Source organism: Schistocerca piceifrons, chromosome 8 (assembly GCF_021461385.2).
Source record: "Schistocerca piceifrons isolate TAMUIC-IGC-003096 chromosome 8, iqSchPice1.1, whole genome shotgun sequence".
Lineage (NCBI taxonomy): Eukaryota > Metazoa > Arthropoda > Insecta > Orthoptera > Acrididae > Schistocerca > Schistocerca piceifrons.
Window position 1 is genome coordinate 250,729,924 of NC_060145.1, and position 22,067 is coordinate 250,751,990.

A 22,067-nucleotide genomic window follows, 5' to 3' on the forward strand; every position below is an offset into this window, starting at 1 on the left:
AATTCTGCGAAAGTTATTTTCACTTTTCTACATGCTGAAGGCCTTTTAGATAGCCATATCCTTGCCAATCTCTCATCTTTTTTCGTGTCACCATTTCGCTTTAGCTTTCTTATATTTGCTATTGATTTAATTTCTAAGTGAGTTCTACTGATGTATTCCTGGATTTTCTTCAACATTCTTGCCTCTCCTTATTTCGTCGATGTATGCACTGTTTCTTTTTTAACCATGGTTTCCTTACAGCTACCTTTCTTATATGTATATTTGACTACGTAATTCATTGAACAGGTGTTTCAGGGGTTTCCGTTCATCCTCAATTGAAATGCCTACTGTGTTATTCTGTATCGTAGATTGAAGATAACTTGAAAGGTACATTATCGTTCGGTAATGTTAAGTCTTCCTGACATTCACTTCGGGTCTCCCCGTCGGAGATTCGAAGCCTCCCTCGGACATGGGTGTGTGTGTTGTCCTTAGAGTAAGATAGATTAAGTTAGATTAAGCAGTGTGTAAGCCTAGCGACCGATAACCTCAGCAGTTTGGTCCCATAGTCCTTATCACAAATTTCAATTTGACATTCACTTAAAGTTGAACCTACTCTTCACTACTAAATTATCACCTCTGTCTGACTCTAGCTACAGCTAACAGTCTAGAAATGAAGGGTACTTCGCACCAGTGTTAGAGATTTTTTGTCCTATTCACCCAAGTACTGAGAGAGGGAAGAATGCCGGCACGACCTTGTACGTTCTCTGTTACCACATTCTCATCATCGCTACGCCAAATATTCGATGGCAGCAACAAAAATTTCGAACAGTTTTCTAGGAATACATGTTTTCTAAATTTACATGTTCACAAGAGAAAAAAAGCCGCTTTTCTTCCAGATTGCCATTTAACTTTCCTGAGTCTCTTTGTTAGACTTTCGTAACTGCTACTTCGTCCTGCCATGATCCTAACAGCGTATCAATGAGTTCGTTCGCTATCTGCTGTCGAGCCTGTTTGATAACGGCTCTAGACGCTGTACCACTAGAATCTTGTACTCTTCTACGTAATTTCGTTCACAGTTGTACTCCATTTTCTCAGAACCCTTCCAACAAATCTACGTCTTCTATTTGTTATGACTAATTTCCTCAATTCTTTCTGCTTTTTTGTGTTACCTTCAAATGTTTAAAGACTCTGAAGGAATCAATACGTTCACCACGACCGTGCTCTGTCTCATTGTTATGGGCAGTACTTTACATCTTTATACACTGATGGAAACAAATCACAACACCGGAAAATACTTAGAATAATGAAAATTCAGGACTACTGTTGTCTAGGAAACGTATTTGAAGGATTAAATTGCAAGATTGCGAGGTACTCCATTGCAAATATCAAACACTGGAACATTAATAACCAGTGTAACCACCAGAATGTTGAATGCAAGCATGCAAACTTTCATGCATTGTGTTGTACAGGTGCCAGATGTGTGTGGAATGGAGTTCCATGCCTGTTAAAGTGAATCGGTCAATATAGGGTCAGTTAACGCTGTTTTTGGATGACGCTGGAGTTGTTGTCCGATGATGTCCCGTAAGTGCTGGACTGGAGACATGTGTGATCGAGCGGCAGGCCAGGGCAATATATCGGTACTCTGAAGAGCGTGTTAGGTTACAACAGCGGTATGTGGGCGAGCGTTATCCTGTTGGAAAATACTCCATCGAATGCTGTTCATTAATGGCAACACAACAGGTTGCATCACCAGATTGACGCAGAAAAGTCATGGTGCTTGGGATAACCACAAGAGTGCTCCTGCTGTCATACGAAATCGCATCCCAGAGCATAACTCCAGGCTCACGTCCAGTGTGTCTACCATGCAGACAAATTCGTTGCAGATCTCAGCTCGCATCCTTCCAAACCAACCCACGGCCATCACTGTCACCAAGTCCGAACCAGCTTTCATCATAAAACGTAGCAGACCTCCACCCTGCCCTCCAAAGTCGCAAATGGCGATGGTTTGAAGTCAGTGGAATGCATGGTGTGCCTCGGAGCTGTTCTTGAAGTAACTGGTCTGTAACAGTTCGTTGTGTCACTGCGTGCAAACTGCTGATCAGATTGCTGCTGCAGATGCAATACGATGCGCCAGAGCCAAACACGGAACACGGTGGTCTTCCCTCTCTGTAGTTCCACTTGGCCGTCCAGTGCCCGGTATTCTTGCGACCGTACATTCTCATGACCACCGTTGCCAGCAATGATGTACAGTGTCTGCTTTGCTGCCTAGTCCTCCTGAAACATCGTAGAAGGAACATGAAGCTTCTAGTAGCCCTATTACACGACCTCGTTCTCAGTGAGGTGTTAATAATGACGTCTTTGTTGCCTTAAAGGCATTTTGAACTAAAACCAACTCACAAGGTCCAGTCTCAAAGATAACTAAAGCTCACAACCGTCATAGCGTGTATTTAAAGCAAACCTGATTTGGATCCTCATAGTGGCGCTGCTAACGGAACTCTTACGTAACGGGCAGGAAATCTGAATAGACGTCATCTTTCAGATGTAGAAACGCACCTACCACTTTTCGTTTATGTCACGCAACTCCTTGGTGTTGCAATTTTTTTCCGTTAGTGTATACAAAAATTCAGCCTAGTTATATTTGTACTTGAAAAACTTAGAAACTAGTCGGTCGACTGACTAGCAATTTTGACAGCACCACTACTACCACTACTATTACTACTACTACTATTACTACTACCTGTACCACTACTTCTCTACTCGGTGAGACACCTTGTGGTCTGTGCCAGAGGTACTTTTATGTTTACTCCTACTTCCTCCCCTTCCTGTTCTAGTCGCGAATAATTCATGGGAAGAACCATCGCAAGTAAGCCTCCGTGTGGGCTCGAATATCTCTGATTTTAACTGCTTGGTCTTTTTGCGAGATATATGTAGGAGGAAACAATATGCAATACTTTCGCATTGTAATACACGTTTGTTTTTATACGTAGCGAGTGACGCAATTACTTATTTTCTAAAATGAAAATATGGTTTACAGTACGAAATTAATTTCATTTCTTTTGTTTGGGATGTGATTTGATTATCTGTTTTCTAAAATGTATTTAATTTCTGTTGTTTCTTTCCGGTTTATCATCGCCTGTGTTTCTGGGGACAACATTACAAGTTTTACAAGTTCGGGAGCAACAGAAAAGTTGTTGTTTTACTTCCCAGTGGAGTGCACAACCAGTCGTTGAAAGTGATTAGATTATGTGGGAAGTAATTTGATTATCTATTTTCAAATAATGGAATGTGAGTTATTTGATAGCTATTGTTGTATTCAAGTTTTTCCATTTCTTTTGTTTTGTAAATGATTTAATGATCTGTTTTCGAAAATCATAATGTGAATATCTTTGATTTTGATTGCTGCATTCAATTCAATTTTTTAGCTGCTAAAAACATCAACGTACACGATCTCAACAATACAATTCTACACAGAATCGCAGGCGAAACAGTGACACATAAATCCACTGACTTTGTGATGAATCATAGTGAAGCAGTGAATTTACAACGGAATTTCTTAATTCTCTCGATGTTCGCTGATTACCTCACACGAATCTGAAAATTCGAGAGCTAGTTATATTACTCCGAAACACCGTTCGCCACTGGTAGCTGAGTGGTCGCCGGCACGATACCTTAGCGTGTTCGGTCAGAGGGTTAGCTACGCTCTGTGATAAAAATCTGAGTCAATGGATCAACGAAGAACCTGAACGGGTGTCATCATACGTCCACCCAGAACAAATTCAATGAACAACATAGAACAAAACTGAGATAAAAAAAAGTGGTCAGCGCGTCGGAATGTCATACCTAACGGCCCGGGTTCGATTCCTGGCTGGGTCGAAGATTTTTTCCGCTCAGCGACTGGGTGTTATGTTGTCCTTATCATTTCATGCCCATCGACACGCAAGTCGCCGAAGTGGCGTCAACTCGAAAGACTTGCACCAGGCGAACGGTCTGGCCGACGGGAGGCCCTAGCCACAAGGCATTTCCATTTCCAGTCCGAAACACCAATCAACCAAAGTTATGCAGTGGCACACGGTTATCAGTTAGAAAATTGATGAAGAATCAAGCAATAATTCTGATTGGACCTCGCGAAGGTGAATACGCACTACTTCCACGAATACCACTCATTCCGATTTCAGTTTCCAGTACGCCTTGCGCTTGCTCTGACTACCAATAAAGCGTTAGGGCAATCTTTGTAAGTGTGCGATTTGAATTTGGAAAACCATTGCTTCTCTCATGGGCAGTTACATTGTACGTCGCATGCTCTGAAGTCGTTAAACTGTCTGATCTTTACGTTTACGCAATAAACGCACAAACAAAAATGCAGTCAATCCACTAGCTTTACATTAAAAAATTATTATTTGTGAAAACATCTTTCTACTTCCTCTTATTTGATTCCACATGCCCACAGCAAAGCAAGGCAGGTTATTGACTCGGACGAAATGTGTCCTAGGTGAATCTATGTTCGCTAGAATTTTTTTATTTACTTTTCTATTCATTTCATATCAGACTGATCAACAACGAGCCGTGGCGGGGCTAAGCTACATTACAAATGTTTAAAAATAGCTGTCACTCATGTTACGAAATAGGAATTGCAGCCACGTAATTCTTGAGGGTTTTTTTTCCTTACGTTCATCCAACGACGGCAGTTTTCCGTAAACTACAGCACCATGAGCACCTGACAGTCCTGATGACGCTATTTGCTAAATCATTTAATTTTATAGAACGTTAGCGGTCCTGTTAAAATTTCTCGGCTCTCTTTCGAGGTTATATTTCTTTTCTGCTGAATGTTTGCCGTCCAGTTTAATACCAAAGATTCTTCGATCCAAATTACAGAAAATACCCTGCATGACTTGGTTCATAGTTTATGACATCCCTATCGGAGAAAAATAACTAATTACATGATAAACGAATGAAGAGATGTGTGATTTGTGGTGTTTTTATTTGCCCTGCACAATGCCATGAAAAACAAATACTCAACAAATTTCTACAGAGAATGTAACACTGAGACGAGAAGAACTACTCCAGTAATGCCTAGAGCGTGACTTCGTATACAATTCCGTAATTGTACATTTCCATGTGCATATACAGACTGAACTTGAACTCCAACGACAAAGTTACGGAGGTTGCTCAGAGGTATACTCTGAGTATGCATCAACAAGGTAAACAAGAACTCGAGTGGTTAGTCACAGAGTACTAGTGTATGATTCGCATTATGTAAATTGAAGGGGGAAGTGGGGGAGGGGGGAGGGAGAAAGAAATGGAAAGGGAAGGAACTATCGATGTCAGCTGCATCGGCACTTTATGCGGAATCAAGGGAGACGAGTGCAGATCTGTGCCGGATCTCCTGCACACTAGGACCTCCTGCTTACTGGGCACTTGCGTTACCCACTGCGCCACCCGGACACAGGATTTACCGCAGTTGGGCGGACTACCTCGGAACGCCCCTCGGCCAACCCACATTCCGACCTAGTGCCTCCTGTCCGCAGTTTCTGTCCATATCCTCCATGCTCGCTTCTTCGAGATTCCCGCGAGAGGTCGAAGGTATGGGGGTAAGCAATCAGATGAAATGCACCAACTCTGTAATGAGGCACTAGGAACCACGGTTCACAAAATGTTCAAATGTATGTGAATTCCTAAGGGACCAAACTGCTAACGTAATCGGTCCCTAGACTTACACACTACTTAAACTAACTTCAACTATCTTATGCTAAGAACAACACACATACCCATGCCCTAGGGAGGACTCGAACCTCCGGCGGGATGGACCGCGCAGTACCACGGTCCTCTTGCACCGAAATACTGAGCAGATATTCCTGTCGGTGGATTTCGTCTCGCAGGAAATCTATATGTCTTACAAAAATGTATGTATGTATTTATATTCGACATCCACTAAACCAATGGATCGATTTCAGCCAAAACTTGTACACACGTCACCTGTTATCTAGTAAGCAGCACCGTGTGACGACCATCTACCTTCTATAGGAGTGGAGATAAGAGTGAAAACGAGAGGACGTAGAAGCACAATTTAGGAATGTCTGGAGCAATTTAAACCAAATTCGGTATATAAATCACTCTTTTTTGTGTAAAAGCACTGTGAGAGTAGGCTACACCTTGGTATGTGGATGCGGATAAGAAACTGATACTTAAAACTCTTCTAAAACGACATGTTGGAATTTATTTCCTGTATTTCGTCGTCTTGGAATATCTTGAAAGTATGAAGTGCAATTTCTCTCTTATTTGCGTTGTTCAGCGTGTGGTTTCAGCTTGAGAAGGAGCATTACAGTTAGTTAATAATTGTATCATTGTGTTTCGGTACCAAACGCTCTTGGACAGCTTTCCTTCCAATTTTTTTTAAATGTATATGCAACGCCACGACCACCGGCGTACATGTCATAAATGGAAGGTACAGTAAAAATATACGTATAAACCAAGGTATAAGGCAGGTTTGTAGTTCGTCTCCTATTTTGCTTACAATCTCTATACTCATTCGAAAATGGATGTATAAAATTAATGGAGGAATTTGTATTGCACCAAATTTTACGCTTATGACGATGCTACTTGCTGATGACCAGATTATTACAAGTAAAACGGCAGACGAGCTGCAAAGAGCAGTATACAGGGTGGTCCATTGATAGTGACCGGCCCAAATATCTCACGAAATTAGCATCAAACGAAAAAACTGCAAAGAACGAAACTTGTCTACCTTGAAGGCGGAAACCAGATGGCGCTATGGTTGGCCCGCTAGATGGCGCTGCCATAGGTCAAACGGATATCAACCGCGTTTTTTTTAAATAGGAACCCCCATGTTTTATTACATATTCGTGTAGTACGTAAAGAAATTTCCATAAAAAAGACAAAAACAATGGCCTTCAAAGGTAAGATGCTGTTAGAACGAAAACTGTAATCAGTAACACTATAGCAGAGCAAGTAACAGGTTTTAATCACGTAGGAACATATGGAAAAGATCCAAAAAAACAGATTACTCATGTTCCAGCAAACATGCGGTACAAAAAATACAAGCCTAAAAACTAAAACAAGAAAAGGAATACCAATGAAGTTCTACAATGTAACGTTTATACCTGCTTTGCTCTGTGGATCTGAACCACGGACGTTGACAAAAGCTGATATGAGCAAGATACAGGTTGCCGAAATGAGATTCTTAAGAACAGTGAAGGGATGTACCATTTCATATAAAATTGAAACTTGTGAAAATAATGGAAGAATTAGGAATAAACTCTTTGGAAGACCAAATTGTAAACTATAGAAATGATTGGAAAAAGTATGTTGATAGAACGCAATGGAAAGTATCCCAAGAATAGTGCTGTACTATAGTCCTGAGGGAACAAGGTATCCGCTAAGACCAAGGAAAGGATGGTCAGATACGTTTTGAACCCAGAACAGTCAACATTGCCTAATCCATGAAGTCCAAAAGAAGAAATATTTCGAGACCTAAGATCATGGCACACGGCTGAATACCACAGATATATTTAACATCCTACCTGGAATCGTATGGTATAAAGCAGCAGAGACAAACGTGCATCAGGGCCAAGCTGCGGCTAAAAATTTCAATTCATCTACATCCACACTCAGCAAACCATCTGACGGTGTGTGGCGGAGGGTACTTTGAGTACCTCTATCGGTTCTCCCTTCTATTCCAGTCTCGCATTGTTCGTGGAAAGAAAGATTGTCGGTATGCCTCTGAGTGGGCTCTAATCTCTCTGATTTTATCCTCACGGTCTCTTCGCGAGATATACATAGGAGGGAGCAATATATTGCTTGACTCTTCGGTGAAGGCATGTTCTCGAAACTTCAACAAAAGCCCATACCGAGCTACTGAGCGTCTCTCCTGCAGAGTCTTCCAATGAAGTTTATCTATCATCTCGGTAACGCTTTCGCGATTACTAAATGATCCTGTAACGAAGCGCGCTGCTCTCCGTTGGGTCTTCTCTATCTCTTCTATCGGCCCTATCTGGTACGGATCCCACACTGGTGAGCAGTGGGCGAACAAGTGTACTGTAACCTACTTCCTTTGTTTTCGGATTGCATTTCCTTAGGATTCTTCCAATGAATTTTCCATTGCAACAATCTCTCGATATACTACAACATCATCCGCAAAAGGGCCGGCCGGGTGACCGAGCGGTTCTAGGTGCTACAGTCTGGAACCGCGTGACCGCTACGGTCGCAGGTTCGAATCCTGCCTCGGGCATGGGTCTGTGTGATGTCCTTAGGTTAGTTAGGTTTAAGTAGTTTTAAGTTCTAGGGGACTGATGACCTCAGAAGTAAAAGCCCATAGTGCTCAGAGCCATTTGAACCATTTTGAACCATCCGTAAAAGGCCTCAGTGAACTTCCGATGTTATCCACAAGGTCATTTATGTATATTGTGAATAGCAACGGTCCTACGACACTTCCATGCGGCACACCTGAAATCACTCTTACTTCGGAACACTTCTCTCCATTGAGAATGACATCCTGCGTTCTGTTATCTAGGAACTCTTCAATCCAATCACACAATTGGTCTGATAGTCCATATGCTCTTACTTTGTTCATTAAACGATTACGGGGAGCTGTATCGAACGCCTTGCGTAAATAAAGAAACACGGCATCTACCTGGGAACCCGTGTCTATGGCCCTCTGAGTCTCGTGGACGAATAGCGGGAGTTGGGTTTCACACGATCGTGTTTTTCGAAACCCATGCTGATTCCTACAGAGTAGATTTCTAGTCTCCAGAAAAGTCATTATACTAGAACATTACACGTGTTCCAAAATTCTACAACTGATCGACGTTAGAGATATAGGTCTATAGTTCTGCACATCTGTTCGACGTCCCTTCTTGAAAACGGGGAAGTCCTGTGCCCTTTTCCAATCCTTTGGAACGGTACGCTCTTCTAGAGACCTACGGTACACCGCTGCAAGAAGGGGGGCAAGTTCCTTCGCGTACTCTGTGTAAAATCGAACTGGTATCCCATCAGGTCCAGCGGCCTTTCCTCCTTTGAGAGATTTTAATTGTTTTTCTATCCCTCTGTCATCTATTTCGGTATCTACCATTTTGTCATCATATTTGTGATCATATTAAATATCTTCCACCTCGGAGAGTGGTACAGCTGCCGTCATTTTGCTCGTGATACGTTGACGAAAAGAGTAGTACAAGTATTCAGTAGGGCTGAAATATACCACTTGATGCCATACTGGATACGTCGACTTCCGAAGTATGAATGCACCGTGCGATAAAGGTACTCCATCACATTTCCGCGCAATGACCGACAGGTACCGGCGATTGCTCAAAAGACGACAACGAAATCTCGCCTACATTTCGTGTGGGATTTACCCCGTGCTTACTCTGGGCAGGGAAACAGCATTTTGGAGTAAACAGCTGAGGCAAAGCGAGTTGTGGAAAGTGAATTCGCCCTCGAGGCTTTCCCCACGTTCACCTATATACGTGCGGCGGCCGGCAGTACAGCCACTGTGCAAAGCTTTTCCCAGTAGCAAGCAGCAGCCGTTCTGTAAAGGTGAGGCCTATTTTTTATTAGTGCAGTGGAGTGTGAAAAGTAACTTTTACAATTATTTTTGATTACTGTATCATAAACGGTTTAAAGGTAACGCCTCGCTGTCAGTTGACACGCTGTCTAACACTTCGACAGCGATTTAGATTTACGGGTCGTGCCTTTCGAGTCTGCACTGCCATGTTTTCAGCTATCGAATTACTCTCGGAAACTAGAAACTGTTTATGTAAATTCATCAACACTTGTGATTAAAAATGATCTGCAGAAGACGAAAATAACGATAGTTTTGTTCGAAAAAAAATTACTTTCTGAATAAGTGGGGTGACCTTGTTTTTGAAAACCCTAGAATAGAAAACCGTTCATTCATTTATTTCGATAAATAACCATCAGCTATAACACATGGTCACTATGGTTATTAGTTTTATCTCCATTGTCTTTCTTAGTACCACAGGTTACTACTAGATGACACTCGAGTGCCAAATTATTTGAATGTTTTCTAGATAATTGTATGGAGATTTTAAGACGATTGTATTCCTTCTAGAACTTCGAAGAGGTTTCACAGAGTACTAATGATTTTTCTGCCTGTTGGGTAACAGAGCGACGCCCAACAAGAAAGAAAGGCTTGTGAGAAACGAGATGGTTCTAGATTCTAATAACATACTTTTAGGACCTCTTGTACCAAGGAAGAAAATTTCGTTACCTCCACTGCATTTAGAACTGGGACTAACTAAACTGTTCATTAAATTTTGGCTAGTGATTCTACAACTCTTCACTTTGTAAGATGTTTCCCTGGCCGGCCGGAGTGGCCGATCGGTTCTAGGCCCTACAGTCTGGAACTGCGCGACCGCTACGGTCGCAGGTTCGAATCCTGCCGCGGGCATGGTGTGTGTGATGGCCTTAGTTTAGTTAGGTTTAAGTACTTCTAAGCTCTAGGGGACTGATGACCTCAGAAGTTAAGTCCCATAGTGCTCAGAGCCATTTGAACCATTTTGTTTCCCCAGATATCTGATGCAAAGGTGAAAGGAGGAAATTTTACTACTCCCAAACTCGGGCCACATTACGATCAAACAATGTTGGAGAAATCAATGAATCCTAAAGAACTTAAGGCATCCAGAATGAGATTTTCACTCCGCAGCGGGGTGTGCGCTGATATTAAACTTCCTGGCAGATTAAAACTGTGTGCCCGACCGAGACTCGAACTCGGGACCTTTGCCTTTCGCGGGCAAGTGCTCTACCAACTGAGCTACCGAAGCACGACTCACGCCCGGTCCTCACAGCTTTACTTCTGCCAGTATCTCGTCTCCTACCTTCCAAACTTTACAGAAGCTCTCCTGCGAAACTTGCAGAACTAGCACTCCTGAAAGAAAGGATACTGTGGAGACATGGCTTAGCCACAGCCTTGGGGATGTTTCCGGAATGAGATTTTCACTCTGCAGCAGAGTGTGCGCTGATATGAAACTTCCTGGCAGATTAAAACTGTGTGCCCGACCGAGTCGTGCTTCGATAGCTCAGTTGGTAGAGCACTTGCCCGCGAAAGGCTAAGGTCCCGAGTTCGAGTCTCAGTCGGGCACACAGTTTTAATCTGCCAGGAAGTTTCAACTTAAGGCATGGTTTCTCTGATGCCATTTCAAGAAGGAGGAAATTTGTTGACAAATTGTGGTTTGACACAGCTGTATTAATCAGTTAATTATACAGACAGCTTTACTCAGAAACAGCCCGTCTTTAAATGTATTGCGTCATCTTAATCAGATGTGTACCAGCCCATAACTACTGACAAACGTCCTGTTACAAGAAAACATGAGTTATATGCTCCTGTTTCATGGCTGAATGGAAGTGGTTGCATCTGACATGATGCTTGATGGTAGTTATGGGTTGTTACACATATGATTAAGGCCTCAGAATAGTGTTAAAGATGTTTCGCTTATGTCTAAAACTTATGTATAAAATTCCCTCACTGTATGGCCATCTTCAGTGCTAAAAATCATGTAAAGAACCAGTTACAATAAGGTAACATGCATGCCTTGTTAAATGTACAGATTGCATAAGGTTTAAATGTAAGTCAGCCGTAAATTACACACCAGTACATGTGTATGTAAGTTTTTAAAAAACAATACAAATAATAACGAAAACGCTAAAACACACGACTGTAAAATAAAGTCAATACATGTTGTCAAAGCACCGTACATGTAACGGGGGCGCTACAGATTGCTATGATTCCCACTGACGCCAGGTCTGTTGCAGTTATAAACAGCGGATTCAGTGTAAACTGAACTTCTGGCGTGAATAGCCCAGTTGGGACTATATGCGTTTACAAGTGGTTTTAATTTTTCAGCTTACATTCAGAGACATATATTTTATGACTGACTTACATTTAAAACTTATGCAATCTGTATATTTAATAAGGTATGCATGTTAACGTCCTTCACATGCTTTTTCGCACTGACGATATCCACACAGCGACCGAAATCTAGATGTGAAGTAAACATAATTTGCAACTGATTGCTGTAGCTTTGACTATTTTAAATTTCTGGAATACTGAGAAACAGATGGTGCTCAGTGCAGTCACTTGGAGCCGTGTACTTGTTTACAGAATATGCCAGTGCACGGCGTAACGTTAAACAGGTGCGATCGGTGTTACAACTATAGGATATAGAAAAGGGAGCACTCTGACGAAAGGTTCGTTGTATGAAGAAGCAAAAAAAAGAGTACGTTGTTGATTTTAAAGTAAGACAAGGTCTTTTTTTATTACTTCATGACTACCGTAAATTGGGGTAAAAAAAGGTAGTTTTCAACTTCAAAGAAAAAGAAAAACGATAATTTGAAAAATAAATATAAGAAGCAAAATTGTATGGGATTATAAGTCTGATGCCTAACTTTAAACTTATAACCAGATTTGGAACGTATTTCATGCCTTGATAACACAAAAAACTTGGTGTTTCCTGTCGCCCCGCAGAGAGGGACGAGTAGAAACAGCACTGTTAATCTCGTTTTTTTCTATTTATTGGTCCTTGTAGGTGAAAAGTGACATCTCAAAATCTGTATTGCATCTAGAAAAATAAGAAACAATATTTATCTGAATCAAAAAGGTTTTTTTGGCACAAAAACGAAGAATATTACGTGAATCGTGGTTTTTTAATTCTGTTTTCCAAGCAAAGATTTTTGTATCACTACTTACTTCACTGTAACATTAAACTTAGTTTGCTTGTTGATCCCTGGCAGATCTTTAGAAATGATGTCTTGAATCTACAATTCGTATCTCCAACAGTAACGAACAACTTTCGAACAATATCTCCTCGACTAAAAAGTGAAGTGACTCCTCACCCGTTAAAACAAACGAATTTAATCTGTCTTGTTTTTCAAAAAAACGTCAACATAACCTATGTCTTCGAAGTTGTAAGTTTTACATGCATACTATCTAAATGACTTTTTACATTCTCCATGTGCTTTAATCACAGCATAATCTTCTTAGCTGAGAACAGTGTGTGATGGTTCAACATTTCCGTCAAATTCATGCTCTTTTTTTGAAGAACCCCTGGCGATTACTGTTTCTGTCCACTCCACAAATTCCAAATAACAACCCTACATTTGCAATTAGCCGTAACACGAGTCAGATTTAAATATACTTTAAAACTGAACTGTCAATAACAACGGGATTGCAAATTTCCTTATTAGCTCAGTTTGGATTGGTGCTTACAAATAATGTTCGAAATAAGCAAGTTGAGCACCACATCCAATATTTGCTATAGAATGGATAAAAAATCAACTCATAATGTCTCCAACTTGGAAACTTATTATTTCCCTGTTATATTTGACCGCTAAAAATCGAGAAAAACAAATCTTTGAATAATATTCCCATCTGTCTTCCGACATAATAGCACTGAAGTTTTTGGGTAGTTTCGTTTCTACTAGTCCCATTTTTTCTATTCACCCCATTTTACAGTACTTTTTTTCCTTGTTTAAGTCCAAACTTCTCAAGAGTTGAACGCAGACAGACAGATGATTGCAGGTTAATAGGTGTGAACACCACCGAATCATCTGTTTAATAATTCATGGGTGCAAAATATTGACACGAAGTATTTACAGAAGAATGGAGGAACTGGAAGAAGTAAACCTTTTGGAAGATCAGTTTAGGTTCAAGACAAATATAGGAAGAGACGAGGTGATACTGACGATACGTCTTAACTTGTAAGGTAGTTTGAAGTAAGGCAAATCTACATTTGTAGTTTTAGACAGTGCTGACTGGCCTAAACTCTTCGAAATTCTGAAGCTAGCTGGGATAAAAGGCTGGGACTGAAAGGCTGTTTGAAACTTGCGTAGAAACTAGACTGCAGTTAAAACAGTCGAAGGACACGAAAAACAAGCATTAGTTGAGAAGTGTGTGGGACAAGGTTGAAGCTCGTCTCCCATGTTATTCAATCTGTACACTGAGAAAGTAACAAAGGACACCAAGGAGAAATTTAACAAAGGACTTGGAAGATCGTTTTAACGGAATGGATAATATCTTCAAAATATTTTATAAGAAGAATTCCATCAAAAGTAAACTAAGGGTAATAAAACGTAGTCTACTTAAATTAGCCGATACTAATGGAATTAGATATGTGGAATGAGTCACTAAAAGTAGCAGATTAGTTTTACTAATCAGGCAGAAAAATAACTGACATGATCGGAGAGGATATACTCGTAAAACCGAGAATGCCAATAGCAAGAAAAGTATTTCTGAATAAAAAGTAATTTTAAGTATAAGTATTAGGAAGTGTTTTCTGAAGACATTTGTTTCGAGTATAGCCTCGTACGGAAGTGCAAGGTGGACAATAAGCAGTTCAGAAACGGAGAAAGGAGAAGTTTCCCAAACGCGGTGTTGCAGAAGAATTCTGGAGATTGTATGAGTAGATCAAATGGCTAATGAGGAGATACTGAATCGAATTGGGTTGCCAGTACTTCAATAGAAGCTCGGAACTGCTGTCTCTCACTGTGCTGCCATTTTTGCTGTTTAAAGAATTGCGCCTGCCAGATCGCAAGTAAGAAACTTTTTTCCCGGCTACGAAAATTGCACCACGTTGAAGAAAAAACAATGAAGAATGGGTTTGTCATGGTTAGGAATACCATAAGGTCTATACCACACGGGAATTTCAAAATATTTTCACGGTTTTTTAGCAGACAGAGATTCTGAACTTGTAGCTTATTACGAAATAAACATTGACAGAAAAGCTCATAGATAGCAAAACGCATAAGTGGAAAGATACAATACCGGGCGAGGTGTTTTGGTAATCAACGAAAGCAGAAAGTATTTCAGTTACCTCAATAACTTGGGAGGTATGATAAATTTGAAGCTGTTGGCCGAAAGGGGAAGTTTCCCTTGTTCCAGAAACATTGACACAACTCTGGTCCTAATTGAAATTACGAAAAGATTTTTATACGATCTTAAAGACACTATAGGGATCTATGCCAACGTGACTTTCAGATTTCTTTTACGTGGTGTTCGTAGGCGATGAAGAATTTGAAGTGATTCACTATCACCTCGGAGAGCAAGGTATTCTCGCAGCTTCCTGCCTCTACCTTGCTCGACGAGACGATGTGGCAGCTTCGGACCGTGAACTAACCTATTTCAGACTGTAGAGTACTTTTAGAGTATGTTAAGATTAGGACCTTTTGAGTTTGAAACGTCCCCTTAGAAAAATTTATGAATGCTTGTGCTGGTAAACCCCTTACGTTATTTGATTTTCAAACAGCTGTGCAGAACTGAACGTAGTCAGACATTTCTCTCTTTACTTATTCTGATCATCACTAAACTGACACACAATATTTTTAGCGCAACGCAATCTGACTTTCAATAATCCCTACAAGAGAATGGCCCTGACTGACATTAACCTATACGTTTCACAAATCACTTACCTCACAAAAATCTTCGTTACTCGTACTACTGCAATACAGCGAACGCCACTACTGCCAGCTAAATAAAAGATTCAAACTACTGAAGTCACTAACTACTGATAGGCATAGTTAGCAAATGAAAGATTTTGATAGAGAACAAACAATGTATTTACCTTACTAGTGTTCAAAAGTTACCATATATATACGAGGGCTATCCACAAAGTACATTACGTTTTGGAATTAAAAATAAATAAAGTATTGGAAATTTTTTTTATTATATACAGATGAAAGACACAATTAAATACTACTTTTCTACATAGTTGCCATTTGAATTATGGCACTTATCGTAGCGATGGACGAGCTTGGAAATTCCTTCGTCGTAAAATTCGGCCGCCTGCGCCTTCAACCACGTGGTTACCTCTTTTGGGACAGAAAAGGTGTGATTTTTGTGGATTTCCTGGAAAGAGGCACTACAATAAACTCTCAAAGGTATTGCCAAACTCTGCACAACCTCAGAAGAGCAATACAAAACAAGCGCAGGGGAATGTTGCGCTCAAAGATCTTGCTGATTCACGATAACGCCCGGGCCCACACGGCAAATGCCACTCGTGAAGTTCTCGGATCTTTTAGGTGGGAGTTGTTTCCTCATCCGCCGTACAGTCCCGACCTGGCACCGAGCGACTTCCACTTATTCCCAGCAATGAAGAAGTGGTTGGCTATGCAGCGTTTTGATGACGACGCCCAGCTTCAAGAAGAGGTAACCACGTGGTTGAAGGCGCAGGCGGCCGAATTTTACGACGAAGGTATTTCCAAGCTCGTCCATCGCTACGATAAGTACCTTAATTTAAATGGCAACTGTGTAGAAAAGTAGTATTTAAGTGTGGCTTTCATCTATATATAATAAAAGAAATTTCCAATACTTTATTTATTTTTAATTTCAAAACGTAATGTACTTTGTGGATAGCCCTCGTATATATATCAGTTCATGACATCCAGTCTTACAAATTTACTGTCTCTGATGGACATACGTCCAGATCATCCGCTCTCAAAATTCCGCCATCTTTCTCCCCACATGCACCACTGCTGGCGGCTCACCTCCAACTGTGCAACGCTACTCGCTGTAACAGCCAACTGCCCAACACTACAATAGCGAACAACAATGCAAACCAGCCACAGACTGCACACAGCACAGCCAGTGATTTTCATACAGAGCGCTACGTGGCGTTACCAATATAAAAACCTAAACAGCCTACTTATAAGCTTCCTTATACCAAGATAACACCTTCTCGAACTGCTAATATTTCAGCAATGTAATTAGACGCTCCATTAGGTATAGCATTCCTCCAAGTGTTTGTTAAAGGACAGTAAAAAGTATATACTGTTCCTTGCAGTGGACTGGTTGTCTTCTGTACTGGTTTTCAAAGAGAGAGAAAAAAAATACCTCGTTTCCCAGACAAGCTAGTTCGCACGGATAGCTTTATCCTGATACAAATGTGTGTTTGCCACAGATGTCGAGAGCAACCGCTGTGATGGCGCTGGTGTTCCTGCTGTCCGCCCTGGCCCAGCACGCATGCGCAGGAGGGATGGGACAGGACGACGAAGACGACGCAGCAGCAGGGCCGCGCAGGGGACGGACTTTCGGCCTCCTGGGGAACGCCCTGTTCGGCGAAGGGCTGCTTGGAGGCGCTGGCGGAGGAGGAGGGCTCTTCGGGAGCGGCAGACCCGGTCTCTTCGGTGGCATCCTCGAGGGGCTCTTCGGCGGCGGCGGTAAGTTATAGTAGCGACCAATGTGTGAGAGCATGGAGAAGACTTCTCTAGTGGTGTTACATTTTGCGTCATGAATTTCTTCTTGGTTAGATCGCGTCGTATTATAAAATGTAGCAACATGGCCTTCATCGTGCATCTTAATCCTACCGGAGTGGGTAGCGTAAAATCCCTTTATTTCGTGAACAGTTCAAAACATCGAAACGAGATTTTTGCCACATGCTAGTATGCGGCCCTTCTGTTGATGCGTACGAGAACAAAGTTTCTACGTGCAATCATTTGCTGATGAATTTACCTCTTAGACGATGGGCGTTAGCAAGAGAATTCGTTTTATCACAATTGATCCGCACTAGATAGTGTTCTCGTTTCTGTTACTCCTTCCAAACTGTTTTTATATTAATTGTACGTAGGACTATTTCACCATTAACAACGCCAACTCCATCCCACTTCAGGTCAGCCCCAAGGACCTCTCTGCTCTCCACTCCTCCATGTTCGCCTGCCTAAGCCAGTCCAATAAGACAATGACATATCGTTACCTACCCTACCTTCCAGAAATCCAATCCATCCTTCCAGATCCGTCTCAGTTAACTCATGTGCTTTTGCAACAAGCGTGTCCTCAAAACAAAACCTTACGAAACCCAGGCAACAATTAAAGGGCCAACCACATGTAGCTTCTGCCCCTGCTTCTTTTAACCTAGAATTTACAACTGTCCTATTCAGTTAACTAACAGACTAAAATACCACGTACTAACGCTTGGTCACCAAATAACAGGGAAACCCCATCTACTAACCATACAACAGAAAGACCACAATAAATTAAAACTACTAGAACCACTAATCGGACGAACATTGGAACTGCATGTCACCAGCCCCACCCTGTACTTAGCGAATGTAGCATTAATTTCCAGCTCTCCAAAATTCTATCAACCTAGATCCTACAATGGTATGCACTTCGCTTAGCTTTTCTGATTCGCTTACCCTGTCCTGCAAGAATCATCTGTCAACTTATATAAATTCTCCACCCTTCACTTCTATATTAAACACCTATGAATATCCGACATCACCTGCAAACTTGACACAAACCCCCTATAGTTTCTCTCCAGCTCTCTGATCCTGATACTCTGCAGCATCTGTATCAACGAATTCCCCCAACACTGCATCTACACACTCTCTTCACCCTCTCCGAACGAATTTTTTCCACCTCCCCTTACCTGACGATGAAACCTGCCCAGATATATACCTGCACCGGCAGATATAGTAAAATCTGCTTCCCCACTCTCCTATCCTCGCCACTCACCTCCACACATAGCCTAAGGCTTGGTTCGGAAACTTCCTTCAGTTACCCGAAAAATCAGGCACTTATATTATTTAAAATTTTTTTGAGAAATTAGGTTGTGTATCGTTTTGGTTATTTTGAATTAATTTGTTTCGATTTAGGCATATTTTCTTCGTTTAGTATATATATATATATATATATATATATATATATATATATATATATATATATATAAGCATCAACCTACATGAAACTCGTAACACACACCACTCCAAAACTTACATATCCCATCACATCCTCATTCCTGGCAGTCTGCACAAACTCTACACTTCATATTCTCTGTGGAAATATTTCAAACAATCAATAAATCGACATTTAATCTTTTTACGGATCAACTGGCCATCTGAATTTTATTTCGTAAAAATATTTACTTTTTGATGCCAGGTAAATTTTTTTTTATATATTTAGGCAGCTGGACCATTTGGTGCCTTGTCCTCATGTATGTCAGATACCACTTGAAAATAGCAAACAGCCGAATTTGTCCAATACTGCACAACAAACACCAATTTTTTCGTACATCCATCCTCAACTCAATTGGATAAGGGGACAACAGTTGATGAATATATAGGGTGTTACAGGTTTAAGTCCAGATATTTTTAAGTTTATTCTCATTTACTGTTCCGTCTCATTTGCATTTTTTTAATTAGGCTACACGTTTCGATCACTATGGATAAGCTTCAGAACTAAGCTGTTGCGTCAACAACCCGTTTTGTGTACACAGAACTACGTATCAGAGTACAGAGCAACTGAGGCAAAAATAATAAGTGAGAGTTATCTTAAATATCAATACAGCTTCTGAATCCCTCAAGTCGAATAATTCGGCTACGGCACAGATATTTTTATTAGTGACTGAGGACAGTGTAGTGAACAACATTACATCAGTATTTACGTCACTTGCAGACTAATAATTATAGCTGTTAGGAGTAGTACGTTTTTAGGTTAGTTAGTACCTCAAAATACATGTTGCAAAAGCAAGCCATGAATGCATATTTTCCACTGGGCAGCAGGTCAGGTGTTGAAGTGAGGACGCGTGGATGCAAAACGTTTAGTCGGCACTGACAAGCGTAGTCCATTTAGCGCTACAGGCCACGATAGTGATGAAAACATCACCTAGTAACTTATGTGACGTATTTGCTAGAAGAGACAAAAAACAACTCACACATTGAAGTTTGTACAAAATAAGATACCAGATCACAATATCTGTACGGGAAGTAGTTATACTACGGTCAGCCGTGTGTCTGTATCTATTTATGAAATTGCGGCCGGTTTCGGTGATACATTCCAGGATCATCAGGCCCTTTAATTGGCGTACAGTGGTCCTGTAACCAACTGTACACAATGCCATAAAAGGGAATAACAATCGGCGCTGTACTGGTGACATCGCGCATGAGAAAATCTGAGGACACCGATTTGTATTCCCTTTTATGGCATTGTGTACAGTTGGTTACAGGACCACTGTCACAGCTCGCTATAATACCACTATTTGCGGCCGGCCGCGGTGGTCTAGCGGTTCTAGGCGCTCAGTCCGGAACCGCGCGACTGCTACGGTCGCAGGTTCGAATCCTGCCTCGGGCATAGATGTGTGTGATGTCCTTAGGCTAGTTAGGTTTAAGTAGTTCTAAGTTCTAGGGGACTGATGACCACAGATGTTAAGTCCCATAGTGCTCAGAGCCATTGAACCACTATTTGGAATTGAAGGTCCTAGCGACGGTGGAGTGGACCACCGAAACCGGTCGCATTTAAATAAATAGAAACAGACACACAGTTGACGGTGTGATCGTTACTTCTCTTATAGCAACAATTACAGTTTACGATGGAAATGTTATTTCAGTAATTTTGTACTACTGTGATACAAGCCCAAAGGAAAGCAGTGTAAGTTCATTGTTTCGTCACTCATAATTCATGGCTGAACGGTGTAAAATTCAAAAACTATTGACTCTGTTTTTCCAAAATATTGATGTTTTACAAAAGTTGTAGAATATGAATCCACGTGCTACTGCCAACAATGCGCCATCCACTGGCAGACATTCCTAAATTAAATGAAGTTGTAAAGTATATGCTTTGATTTCAGTAAGAATCTTTTCCTCGTTGTTGCTATTGTGATTAGGATGTGATGGTTGCCCTGTGTGCAGGTGTGAGACCGCTGCCGATCCTTCTTCTAGGGTCCGGAGGGTGGCTGTCGCCCTTTCGCAGGCCCTACCGGCCATCTCCGGCGGTGCCCTACTACCCCAGGCCCTACGGCTTCCAAGGGTACCTCGACGACGACGGCGATTATTACTACCGCGGCGGAAGCGAAGCTGACCACTTAGTGCCGGAGTTCCACTAGCGCAGAAGCGGTCACCTCCACTGAGACCAAGTGCACTCGTCCTCTCTCTAGCAGCTATTAAATAATCAGGAAGTGTAACGCAAGTACACCCAAGATTATTGACCAATGTTATTCACAGATCTTTTCTGCTACAACTTACCTGCATGCCCAGGTTTGTGAGAAATCTCCCGTCCCCATCCCTTGGGATCGAAAGACACCTTTAGAGAGACAAATGTAGACATTGTGATGATATACAGATTTTAGTGATCTGTAGTACAATTCATTCCAGCGACATGACGTCTGGTGTGATGTGACACTTTATGATACACGTCAGAGGCCCAAAATATGGACAATGTGCTTGCGCCCAGTGTTACAGCCACTTTTTCTCCGGCTGTATATTTCTGTTGTGTTACTTCGTAAGGTTCACGTAGCTTCACCACTTCTAAAGGGTGAATAGTAATCCTAACTCCTGGAAAAAGAAAAATTGTTTGCATATATTTAATATGTTTTAAGTAATGTGATACGCAAAGTTTTTAGGTATTGGGGAAGTAATGAAGGGTTAAAATGTAACTTGTCACCTGAATGTCCCTTATATCTGAAGACTGTATACTGAAAATTCAAAATGGTATGCTTTCCTCTCTCTTCATATATTTCAGCTGCTGGATTAATTATCTCCTTTCTGCGTTCCAGAAATGGGAATACAAAGCGTTTTATATACATGCGGCTGTAACAGCTTCCATCTGTTTACCTTATTGCTTTTGCTCTTCTACTTGTTTTATTGCTCTAAGCAATTCGTTATTACGTTGGAAAGTTGTATATTTAATGTTATTATTAAAAGTTGATACGAGTTAATTAGTTTTATTTTATGATGTACTGACTTCATGTGACTTATAAATATAATTTGATACATTACAATTTTTTTCTTGGCAAATCACCCTAAATTAAATCCTCTAGCTTCTTTTCGTACACCACCCTACACTGTACGTTATTCACGCACAAACTATCAGCTGACGACGGTTCACTGATTGACTGGTGAGCATTTTCCTAATGTTTCAACTTGTTTACTGTCGACTCCAGTAAGGAGACGAGTTACGATACCTCGGGCACTTAAACTGTGCCCTAGTACAGGAGAGTCAAAGTTAGTTTTATGTTACATTCTTAGTAACGTCATGCTTATGTGAATGATGCATTGCGATACGTTTCTGAACAGGTACTGAAGAGACGAAGTGGATTGTAAAAAAAAGATACAACGTTATTTAAAAAATTGATGGT

General features: G+C 41.1%; 1 protein-coding gene across 1 annotated transcript; it reads left to right on the top strand.

Annotated features, from left to right (window-relative positions):
• Window positions 1-16,919: 16,919 nt before the first annotated feature.
• Window positions 16,920-20,816, top strand: LOC124712247. The gene is made up of 2 exons (XM_047242541.1): window positions 16,920-17,157; window positions 20,623-20,816. Exons 1-2 carry the CDS (start codon window positions 16,920-16,922, stop codon window positions 20,814-20,816), a joined length of 432 nt encoding a protein of 143 aa, XP_047098497.1.
• Window positions 20,817-22,067: the final 1,251 nt, after the last annotated feature.

Coding starts and splice junctions, on each gene's coding strand:
- LOC124712247 (XM_047242541.1), top strand. CDS start 16,920: ATGGCGCTGGTGTTCCTGCTGTCCGCCCTGGCCCAGCACGCATGCGCA. Junction 17,158..20,622: donor GGGGCTCTTCGGCGGCGGCG/GTAAGTTATAGT, acceptor CCCTGTGTGCAG/GTGTGAGACCGCTGCCGATC.